The sequence below is a fragment of the Littorina saxatilis genome, linkage group LG9, assembly GCF_037325665.1.
Source record: "Littorina saxatilis isolate snail1 linkage group LG9, US_GU_Lsax_2.0, whole genome shotgun sequence".
In the NCBI taxonomy this organism is placed as follows: domain Eukaryota; kingdom Metazoa; phylum Mollusca; class Gastropoda; order Littorinimorpha; family Littorinidae; genus Littorina; species Littorina saxatilis.
The window spans coordinates 4,763,420-4,775,740 of NC_090253.1; the positions used below are offsets into that span (position 1 = coordinate 4,763,420).

The 12,321-nt window shown below is 42.9% G+C and overlaps 1 protein-coding gene across 1 annotated transcript in view; it reads left to right on the top strand.

Moving 5' to 3' along the window:
- Nucleotides 1-8,217, top strand: part of LOC138977013 (fructose-bisphosphate aldolase-like) — a 29,784-nt gene extending 21,567 nt beyond the window's left edge. The window contains exons 5-8 of the mRNA XM_070349904.1: nt 2,595-2,698; nt 3,508-3,682; nt 4,209-4,408; nt 7,148-8,217. Of these exons, the coding sequence (XP_070206005.1) occupies nt 2,595-2,698; nt 3,508-3,682; nt 4,209-4,408; nt 7,148-7,240 (572 nt within the window). The 3' untranslated portion in view covers nt 7,241-8,217. The remainder of the gene's footprint in view (nt 1-2,594; nt 2,699-3,507; nt 3,683-4,208; nt 4,409-7,147) is intronic.
- Nucleotides 8,218-12,321: the final 4,104 nt, after the last annotated feature.

Genomic DNA, 12,321 nt, shown 5'->3' on the forward strand with positions numbered 1-12,321 from the left:
GCACGGGGAATCCCGGCACATGAAAGAGAGAAGAGTATATATATGTAATCAGAGGCTGGCGGTGGTGGGAGTTTTAACGGTAGAACCCCCCAATATAAGATTCTTCCCTTGTTTTTTCAAAATGTTCTGTTCATTACCTGTGTTAATTAATGTACACCCATTTTATGCTTTCTCCTTTTTAAGACCTGCGTTTTGGATGTCTTACAAGGGGGGGTTCCACTGTAGACTAGCTTTTCTTTGGGGCTCATACAAAAGAGGACTTGCACGCATGCATGCACACGCTACCCTCCACCCTTATCTCCACCTCAGATTGACATGTTTCTAACCTGCTAGCAATCTGTTTTTTGCTGCTGACGTTGTGTGGGGAGGCGGTTTAGATTTAGAATGTATTATTAATGTAATACACAATGTATAAGTATTCCTGAGATGGAGACACAGGTCTCTACCTCTTAAAGCCATATGTACTCGATGACTATACACGCTAATTGCTTTACCAACAGCTGGAGACATGCTAAATTAAGTTCCCTGCAAAATATTGTGGTCTAGGACCCCTTCAATGTTGAGATATTTGAATTTTTATTTTGATCTAGATCGTCCTATTTATAGATTTGCCAACAGAGGTAGCGTTGACGCAAGGGAAATAACTCCGCGTCTTTGTTGACATCCTCACTTTTTCAGAGGCTAGAACAAGCTGTAATGCATGTATATGGTCCGCGCATTGCGACATATCGTCATTATATGGCCTTATGATGCATTTGACATCGATTGTGGGCAAACTACACATCGTAAACACGGGAGCGAGTTAGTAAGCCTGTGCATGCCCTCAGGATTGGAAGTGTGTGATGAGTGAAGCAACATGAGACGTCATCCATACTCGAAGTCCCACAACAGATTCTTGGTAGAATATTATTCTTTCGTTAGTTCCAAGTACAAATAAGAGAGAACGGGGACAGATAGGAAGGGACATTGGGTGGGTACATGGCAAGGCAGTTTGGGGTTGTGGGTGTTCATCGGTGATAACTGCAATAAACAAACAATACCTTATAATACATGCATTTTAAACATCAAATACTATACCAAGTCATTCAATAAAGATAAAGAAGAAATAAAATGAGAAAAGAGAGACAATCTGCACTAAAGTGCACATTTAAAGAAAAAGCTTAATTGTATGCATATTGGGACCGTTTGGAGATGGGAGAGACTGTACTAAAGTGTGCCTTTAAAAAGTCAAGATATACATGTGCTCAAAACAATCTCGTTCCGTTCCCATGACACAACTTTCACAGGTGGCCGAGGCCAGCGTTTCAAAACACCACTCTGTAAATAGAGTCCCGTGCTTCACGTTATTACGTTGCAAAACTGTCTAGTGACAATACCATTCGTTTGCAGATCAAGCCGACTGCATAAAGAAAAAACTCACTTAGTCGTTTGCCTTTTAGTCCTTTACACATCCGTTTAAATTTAATAACAGAGCCATTTGTGGCAAAGTTATATCCACGCCACAAAAACTTGCGTGTAAGTCATTTAATCCCTAACATCGCGTTAATTTCGTTTTAATTAACATTACATAACAAAATAACATTTGCACACAAGGCGGGGAAGGAAGACTGACAAGTGAATACCTCACACTCACAATATATACGATTTACACCACCGACTGGCGTGAGAACAACTTGAAAAGGAGTAACCATTAACCGGTGGGGAGGGGGGGGGGAATAATCGACCCAATCAATTTAGCATTAACTAAGCAAACTTAAACACACAGTCAGGTTAACATTACAAGCATCGATGCCTACAAAAATCACAACAACAACTATTTAAAAATACTAACCATTTGGGCTCATTTCTTCACGACACTTCTCATAAAGGCACGCAAGTCATGAATGCACAAAAACTTCACATCTGGTGTACTTCTCTCCTGAACTATTTTGAACACAAAACCATGGTCGGTTTTACTATTAATCTAAGTTTCTATTTTCTGACACAATCTGTAGAGATGTGCTCGGTTTCACAGACAGGAAGCAACTGAAGGTATTTGCGGGAAGAATAGCCCGCGTGAACCCTTTTTGAGACTGTACCAAAAAACTGACTGTGCAAATTCGTTCTCGTGCGTGTTTCACGCCCGACCAACAATCGTGACATAAATTCAACTCACTGCGTGCGTCCCGTTCAAACGGAGCTGAGGGGCAGTTTTCCAACAAAAATCAACTGCTATCCGCATTACAAAAACATTCACACATTCATCCAACGAGAACGTGGAACTAAAGCGTCAATCACAATACATAGTAGAAAAAGTGAGTCAAGAGTCAATGAATGATAGTCGGTCCAGTAAGAGTCTCAAACAAAGGAAAATAACATCTTTCTCACACGCATGACAACCCAATGAACAAAAAACCCTTACACAGGTACAAAAAAACCAATACCAATTAATATCGTCATAATTTGAGAACGCAACACACGGCAACAACAATTCTGTCTTGTTTCGTCAACACACAAAAATTGGCAATAATAGCCCAACCATAGGCGCATGACATGAAGTAGCATGCCTTGATCAGGGGCATGCACAAAGCCTTTAATTGTCGTGCTGTAATGTTAATGGGATGTTGTTTTTCAGAATGGCCTGGTGCCCATTGTGGAGCCAGAAGTGTTGCCTGATGGTGAACATGATCTGGAAACTGCACAGAAAGTTACAGAGCAGGTGAGACAGTCTTCCCCTGTAGAAAGCTTCACAGACACAAGGAGTTCAGTATATGGACTTGATTGACCAAGGGACGCAACTGTTGGCAGTGCCACTTTTGTTATGTCCCTTCAGCTGTACGGTTGTGATGGTGGTTGTGAGTTGGCAGGCAGAGTCATACCTCTTTGACTAAAAACACCTTACCTGTGCGTATACCTACCCAGATATAAATATGTTTTTTTTAAAAAGGAGTGTTAAATTCCTCCTAGTAGTCCATGATGTTTACCTGATTTTTGGCATCAGGAAATACTGTGCATCTGATTGTTTGTAATGTGAAACACAGTTAGTATTGCAGGTGTCATTTGGCATTTGTAGAGAGCATCAGTGTTGTTCCCAAGCCTCAGTCTTGGGTCAGCATAAAGTCAAATTTATATAACAGTTTGCCTAAACTTGTGCCATCATTTCTGCAGAATAACTGAACTTTGTCATGGGAAGGGGAAGGGTGACTTAAAACTTTGCACAAAGTTGGAAGAGCACTGGACTTGTCATCCTATAGGGTCACGGATTTGAATCTAGGTCGATTTTATGTGCAGACTCTGTATCCATGTTGAACCCCCATGTCACAACAGTGGCACATAAATGACCTTGGTCATTCTGCCATAAGTGCAGGTGGCTGATAACACCTAAACACGCACACACCTGGGTAGCGCGACTCTTGTTGTTGCTAGCTTTCCACTGGGAGGAAGCGACCTGCATTTCTCAGCGATGGGACAATAAATTGATGAAAATGAAGACAATCAATCCTGGCAACATGCGTGTATTGTGTGCAGGTTCTGGCCTTCCAGTACAAGGCCCTGGCTGACCACCACGTGTTCCTGGAGGGCACTCTGCTCAAGCCTAACATGGTGACCGCCGGTCAGGCTTGCGCCACGAAGTTCACCCACGAGCAGATCGCCATCGCCACCGTCACTGCCCTCTCCAGAGGGGTACCCCCTGCTGTGCCTGGTAAGTCGCATATCTCTGTGGGATTTTCTGTATGGTTTATTAATCGCTCCTTCTCGCTGGAGCCCACGTTGCTGTACAATAGCTTCTTCTTCTTCTGCGTTCCCGGGTGTGCTGTACAATAGCAAAAGGGGCTCCTACAGTCCTTCTATCCTACTCTGTGCTTGCGTGAGTGCATGCGTAGTTTGTAGGAGGGCCCCTTTTTGCACCTGTATTTCAGAGGAACAAGTTTTATGCGTGGTGAAAACTGTTTTAGGATCTCCAAATATTTGGGAAAATTGTTTATTGTAGAGCAGTGAGTCGGAAATGTTACAAAGTTAGGGAAAACGTGGTATAAGTTGCACAACACACTTGAGTTATGCACTGTCAAATTTTGGCATTTCTGCGTCGCTGAGTTTTCTCTCTTTGGGCCTGGAAACCCTGCTCATGTTCACATACACGTGAGAGAATGTTATCTTCACAAACTTTCCAATTTTGGAGAAAAAACCCCACAAACATTAAGCAAATTCCTCTACTTGTGCTCACCCAGGCATCACATTCCTGTCGGGCGGTCAGTCTGAGGAGGACGCGACGGTCAACCTGGACGCCATCAACAAGTACAAGGGCAAGAACCCCTGGGCGGTCACCTTCTCCTACGGCCGTGCGCTGCAGGCTTCCGTGCTGGCCGCCTGGAAGGGGAGCAAGGATAACGTCCCCGCCGCTCAGAAAGAGCTGCTCACGCGTGCCAAGGTGAGCACACACTTTTTTAGACTCGCCTGAGTAACCAGGGCCGAGGTACACAAGGCGAATTTGGTGGCACCCAAATGTGTGGTGACAAGCTGCGGGGTCTCAAAGGTTTAAAACACAACAAATCTCAATTTCAGTCAGTCTGACCCTACGGTTGCGTACCACACATTTGGGTGGCGCTCATTGTCGCTTCTCGCCCCTCAGCCCAGGAGTCTTCCAAATGAGCAGTATTATATCATTCGGCTGTCCAAATGAGCAGTAATATATCATTCGGCTGTCCAAATGAGCAGTATTATATCATTCGGCTGTCCAAATCTGCAGTATTTTATCATTCGGCTGTCCAAATAAGCAGTATTATATCATTCGGCTGTCGAAATTTGCAGTATTATATCATTCGGCTGTCCAAATGAGCAGTATTATATCATTCGGCTGTCGAAATGAGCAGTATTATATCATTCGGCTGTCCAAATGAGCAGTATTATATCATTCGGCTGTCCAAATGAGCAGTATTATATCATTCGGCTGTCCAAATGAGCAGTATATCATTCGGCTGTCCAAATGAGCAGTATTATATCATTCGGCTGTAGTCATTTGCAACCAATTTGGATCAGAAAGAAAGAAACAAAAAAACAAGGTGTTACGTAGTTTGGAATGCTACCAAACTCTTTGTGTTTATAGAAAATGGGTTGCATAAAAAGATGTGAAGTTTGTTAAAGCCATATGTACTCGATGACTATACATGCTAATTGCTTTACCAACAGCTGGAGACATGCTAAATTAAGTTCCCTGCAAAATATTGTGGTCTAGGACCCCTTCAATGTTGAGATATGTTAATTTTCATTTTGATCTGGATCGTCCTATTTATAGATTTGCCAACAGAGGTAGCGTTGATGCAAGGGAAATAACTCCGCGTCTTTGTTTACATCCAAAGTTTTTGAGACTCTAAAACAAGCTGTAATGCATGTATATGGTCCGCGCATGGCGACATATCGTCATTACATGGTCTTATGGTGCGTTTGACATCGATTATGGGCAAACTACACTTTGTAAACACGGGAGCGCGTACATATGCCTTTAAATTAAGCAGCAGTGTATAGGTCGTTTGATATCTGTTACTGCATTTTGACCTTTTACATTGTGATTGACCTCAGGTTTTGCATTACTGAACAGATATATATATATATGTAGTTCCAGTGTTTCCCGCAGTGGGGCACTGCGGTTATGAAATTAAAGGCCCCTCCTGTTTTTGGAACCGCAGGAGCTTTCTAGTTTGCTGTTAGGTAGATTTTTGGTTCCTCTTTCCTGTCATGCTCTCTTTTTCTTCATGAATTCTTTTCTTTTTTCTGCCTTCTTGCTCATTCACCTGTATTTTTTCCAAAAATCTCTTCTCTTGCCGCTTGTCTCGCGATTCATGTATAGTTTAGTCTGTTAGTGTTCTGATGTAAGTCCAGCAGTAGATTGGTTAAGCCTATTTTAACATACTGGAAACTGGTAATCTTCCAGTAGGTATTAATTTAGTTTTACTAAAGCCTGCTGGGACACAAGTAATGGGTTAGTGCATTTGTAAACAGGAATCGCTTGACAAGTGGCCCCCTTCATCCCCCCCTTCCTCGTCCTGATATGGCTCTGCGTAGTCGGCTGGACGTTAAGCAACAAATAAACAAACAAACAAAAGTTCCAGTGTTACAGATGACCCCTCTCATAAGTGAAACGTAAAGCATGCAGAACTTTGGAATTTGGTCAGTTTAGACCCAGCTTTTTATTTTAGAAGGGTTGTTGGATCGCTTTAGTAAATGTTTGAAAATGTCTACTCTTACGTGTATCTAATTTAAAAAAAAAATATCAAGAACCAGGGAAGTCGTTAGGCGTCAGGCATCGGACATATAACAATGAAAATCCCCAAATGTCCGATTCACATTGCCGCATGTTGGTGAGATGTCCTATCGTTTTAGCCTGAGCGTGGTCATTGTCCGATATGTACTCCATTCCTTCGGACAGCGCGATATTCGTTAATTTTCATTTCAAGATACAAATCTTCTAAAAGACCGAACGCTCTCGTGTTCAGCCGACACTGAAGTTGCCAGTGCCGCGTGCGGATCTTTTGTCGAGAATTCCCGAACCGTTTGCGGTATGCGCCGTTTGGGTATAACCGTCTTGGTGCAGCGCACTGATCTAATAATAGTCAGTGCATGCTACAGGAGTACGGGAGACAACTCCAACTGACTAAATTTGTCGTCTGCTTTTGTTTTCAATACGAGACGAAGCACTGAATTATGCCGCTGAAAAAACCCCGAAAGCCTGCAAAAGATCAGCATTAGATCAAACCGATCATTTTGTTTTTCAACTTTAATATCCAAATCATGCAGTTTGTAATCAAAGTAAGAGCTCTGAAGTTGTTCATGTTGGTTTCTTTTTTGTGGTTTCTTTGAAACTAAACAAATACAACATTATACGCACACTGTGTTGATGTATTTACTATATTATGTGTGTGTTCTACAGCGCGCGTGGGGGTGTGTGTGTGTGTGTGCGTGTGTGTGTGGGCGCATGACTTTGGAACAATTCCATGGAATGTGTTATAAGCTGTTTGGCACAAATTCATAATGTCCTATTACACTTTCTGAAAGCGGTCAAATGTCCTATTGATGCTGAAGAACTCAGGACATTTGTCCTATAGGTATGAATTTGTAGCAACATCCCTGAGAACACTGGTTTACAACATGTATGTATGGTTTGTGTTTCCAGGCTAATGGCGATGCGTCACAGGGCAAGTACGCTGGCGGTGTCGCCGGTGCTGCTACCGGCCAGTCCCTCTTCGTGGCTGGACACGCTTACTAAGCATCCTGTCCTTACCCTGGACAAGTGGAACTTGTCCTGCTTTCTTCATAGACTTTTGGCACCATTTTTTGCCATCGTTGGTGCTTCGTGCATTTTTTACTGACTCAATCAGGAACAAGTTCCGTGTGATCAGAGGGGGAAAAAATTGAAATGCATTACAACTTATGGTGGTTCTTTTTTCTTTGCCACAAGTATCCGAATAGAACAGTATTTGTTACTTATTTTTCTTTAAATGTGTGTATCTTTGACCCAACTTTGGCTTAGTTGTAGTGTAGATGTCACCTCAAATATAGACAAAGAACATCAGCTGTCATGTGATATAAGGGGTCTGAGGACTTCAAGACCTAATCTTATTATGTGTATTTAGTCCCTTTTCATCGATACACAAACGGCATTCAAAGACAGTATTTTGTATTGTCTTTGGGGAAGACTTCAGGGCTTGTTTGTACATAATTTTTCATGGTGTTTATTTTGTAAAATGTGGGAAAGAAAGCACTAGATAATCTGGGTCATTGTTGTGCAGTGCACTGAACGTGCTGTCTATTGTGGCAGACATGGCTTGTCATTTCTCTTCACAGTCTGTAGTTTCCATAGAATTGTTTGTTGCTGTTGCACATCCCCAAGTAACCTCCAGATTTATCCCAGCATTCCTTTTTGATTTTCCCTTTGAGTATCTTTGTTGTGAAAAACAAAAGATGTTCTTCAGCGGAGCTGCACATAAATGGTTGGTCCATATTAAAATGCTGAGACTGATTGTGGCAATGTTTAAACAATGCTGAGACTGATTGTGGCAATGTTTAAACAATGCTGAGACTGATTGTGGCAATGTTTAAACAATGCTGAGACTGATTGTGGCAATGTTTAAACAATGCTCACACATTGTGATTTGTCAGTGCAGATGTGCTTGTTTTGTTGCGCAAACGTCACCAAATTCCTGGACTGTTAGTGAATAATAAATACGTAGCTGCCATCGATAACTTGACAAAGTGTTGGTTGGTGAATTGTGAATGGGATGGGTATGTAGGAGAGAGAGGGTGTGTGTGCATGTGTTTTTGTGTGTGCGCATGTGTTTTTGTGTGTGCATGTGTTTTTGTGTGTGCGCATGCGTGTACGAAAGAAAGTGTGAAACCGAATGTCTTGCACATACTTGATTATGCTGAGGTGCTTTTTGATGCATCTAAGGAGTCGGGACAGACTTGTAATGATCAGATTTTAAAGATAGGGATTTAAAAAGATGTACTGTTTGGAGGCACTTTTGGAACGTTCAGTAGAAAGAGGCTCTTCTCCTAAATGTTTGTAACCATTGCCACAGTTTTACACAAAGTGCATGAAGATTTATTTTGATTGGCACTCTTGCAAAACACATTCTTTTTCGCCCAGGCAACAAAGATATTTTATCAGACAACCCCCTACTGTCAATAATACAGTACTGACACAAGTCTGACTTAAGTTATTGAAAGAATTATCAATTGTTGGAATTTTCTTCTTTCAGCATTTATAGCTGAGAGACAGTCCTATTAGGGAAAGGACCAGTGAAGTCGATAGTTATGGAGTGTAGTTTGTCAAATTTATAGCTTTTTACACAGAACAAACAATCGTGCAATGTGTCTGTAGTGAAAAACGGCAATGCAAATTATCCAGGATTATCCAACAAAGCCTGAAGCGGTTTCTCGAACCTGTATTCTTTATTGAACAACACACTAACACACACACAATCCGCTGGCTTTTCAATCAAAAACAGGCACCGTTTCTTGTGTGTGAAAGCATAGATATCTGCTTGCCTGTAGGCAAAAGCATAAGCCAGGAACGGTCAACCTAATCTTTTCTCGCTCCATTTTGCACATAATACGCCAGAACAAAAACCCTGGCTCCTATAGAGACACACGCACATACACAAGTACAGTAGGACCCCCCCCCCCCCCCCCCTTATAATTCTCTAGAAAAATATATTAAAAAACACCAACTAAATCAGGTCTTAACAAGTCGCGTAAGGCGAAAATACAATATTTAGTCAAGTAGCTGCCATTTTTCAGCAAGACCGTATACTCGTAGCATCGTCAGTCCACCGCTCATGGCAAAGGCAGTGAAATTGACAAGAAGAGCGGGGTAGTAGTTGCGCTAAGAAGGATAGCACGCTTTTCTGTACCTCTCTTTGTTTTAACTTTCTGAGCGTGTTTTTAATCCAAACATATCATATCTATATGTTTTTGGAATCAGGAACCGACAAGGAATAAGATGAAAGTGTTTTTAAATTGATTTGGACAATTTAATTTTGATAATAATTTTTATATATTTAATTTTCAGAGCTTGTTTTTAATCCGAATATAACATATTTATATGTTTCTGGAATCAGCAAGTGATGGAGAATACGATAAACGTAAATTTGGATCGTTTTATAAATTTTTATTTTTTTTTTACAATTTTCCGATTTTTAATGACCAAAGTCATTAATTAATTTTTAAGCCACCAAGCTGAAATGCAATACCGAACCCCGGGCTTCGTCGAAGATTACTTGACCAAAATTTCAACCAATTTGGTTGAAAAATGAGGGCGTGACAGTGCCGCCTCAACTTTCACGAAAAGCCGGATATGACGTCATCAAAGACATTTATCAAAAAAATGAAAAAAACGTATGGGGATTTCATACCCAGGAACTCTCATGTCAAATTTCATAAAGATCGGTCCAGTAGTTTAGTCTGAATCGCTCTACACACACACACAGACACACACACACACGCACATACACCACGACCCTCGTTTCGATTCCCCCTCGATGTTAAAATATTTAGTCAAAACTTGACTAAATATAAAAAGGAGGGAGTCAACGTGCAGGTGGTAATCTATACATATAAATAAAAGAGTGTCTGTGTGTGTGTGTCTGTCTGTCTGTCTGTGATCGCCAAAGCTCCGAGAAGGGAGGGGGCAGGAAGACGATGTCGTGCCTGTGACTGTTCTTCTTCTTCTTCGTTCATGGGCTTAGACTCCCACGTTCACTCATGTTTTTAGCACCAGTGGATGTTTACGTGTATGACCGTTTTTACCCCGCCATTTAGGCAGCCATACGCCGATTTCGGGGGAGGCATGCTGGGGTATTTTCGTGTTTCTATAACCCACCGAACTCTGACATGGATTACAGGATCTTTTCCGTGCGCACTTGGTCTTGTGCTTGCGTGTACACACGAAGGGGGTTAAGTCACTAGCAGGTCTGCCCATAAGTTGACCTGGGAGATCGGAAAAATCTCCACTCTTAACCCACCAGGCGGCAGCGACCGGGATTCGAACTCACGACCTCCCGATTAGGAAGCCGACGTCTTACCACCACGCCACTGCGCCCGTCGTGCCTGTGACTGTGAAGATGTGCACCTGACCGCCGCTGCGCTGCCAGCCCTCCAATCCTCCTCCGCCTCCTCCCCCCCCCCCCCCCCGGAGAGAGAAACTTTTAGTTGTGGCTTGGCTCTTCTAAAAAAAAAAGTAAACTTGCCCCCCCCCCCCCCTTTCAATCCCCAGATCTGACCCCCCCCACCACCACCACCCCCATTCCCACCACCACCGCCGACTCCACAACTACCACTCCCACTAGCCCTACATCATCAACACCAACCCAACCACCATCCCCAGCACCCCCATCATCCCCCATCACCAAGGGCGGATCTGGGGGGGGGGGGGGGGGGTTACACGGGTTACGTAACCCCCCCCCCCCCAAAAAAGAGGTAATTTATTGGCTCAGGATGCACCAGATAGCTCTATTTTGCTTCTTTGGATAAAAAAAATTCCGGGGGGGCATGCCCCCGGACCCCCCTAGAGGCTAAGGCGCCTTCGGCGCCGTCAACTTGTATCTTCGCAGTCATTTTGTAACCCTCCCCTCCAAAGTGAATTGATCCGCCCTTGATCACCACCACACCAACCCCTTCCTTACCCCCTAAAAGAAAAAAGAATTATAGCTATCTCGATGTCATCACTGCATGTCTACTAAAACGGCTACATTTCGTCTACAACACATCAAAGCACAAGCCGCGTCTGCATCCCTCAGCAGGTTCACGTCATATTCCGGAGTATTCAGATCAAAGCACAAAGCCGCGGCGTATCAGCACGATTGCAAAACTGAAGAGAATTCTCATGCCCTCGTATATATATAAAAATGGATGTAAGTGTGTGTGTGTGTCTGTCTCTGGTCGCCATACCTCTGAGATGGCAAGAGGCAGGAACAAGATAGTGTGCACGTACACTCCCTAGGTGCCGCAGATGTGCACCTGGGTTTTAGTTTCTTGATTCATTGTTTCCTTTCTCAGATTATGGACCTCCCATTTATTGAATACAGCCTATATGGTGCAAGACCAGTTCAGTGCCTACTGTTCACCTGTAGCAAGCACATCATGCCACTGAGTGATAAAGTTCCGGTATTTTCTCGTTTCAACCGGTATATTTACCGGTATTTGTCGGTTAACGCCAATACTGAATTTTATTAACTAATGTTACACAGTTACTTCATATTTTACGGATTTGCAAGGACACTAAAAAGTTTGACGGTTGCATACCACGGAACGGCGTGGTCAGCAGCTGCACCCAGCGCGTGGTTGGCACATGAACGGTGGAAGTCTCCAGACTATGCTTTGAAACTTATGCTTTTTTGGCGCACTTTGTATTGAATATTCTCATTTTCGAGACTTCCATTCACATGTGCACGTGCTTGTTACATGAATAAGTTGTGTATCAATAGAGTAATTACAAAATTTATGGTTGAGTGTCATGAAATGAACACTGTCACCACATTTAAACTCGGAAATTTGTCATTACTGGCAACAGACTGGCTTGTTTAAGTACTCGAATGTGCTAGTTTATGTATCCCTGATAGCTGATTAAGTTTACAAGGGTTGGTGTTGTGTAGATTTTACACAGTTCGTAAATCAAATCTGAAGTCTGTTTTTTTTGCTGCCTGCGCGCCGCGTGCAGACCCGGCTATAGTACATTCCTGGGGAAGGGGGGGTTCTGGGGAGTGCACGGTAGGCCCCGTCACATTGGCAACTATTCCGCTTCTTCTAAGGTCGCGCAATAGCGGACCCGCGCTGGACCCGCGCAATAGC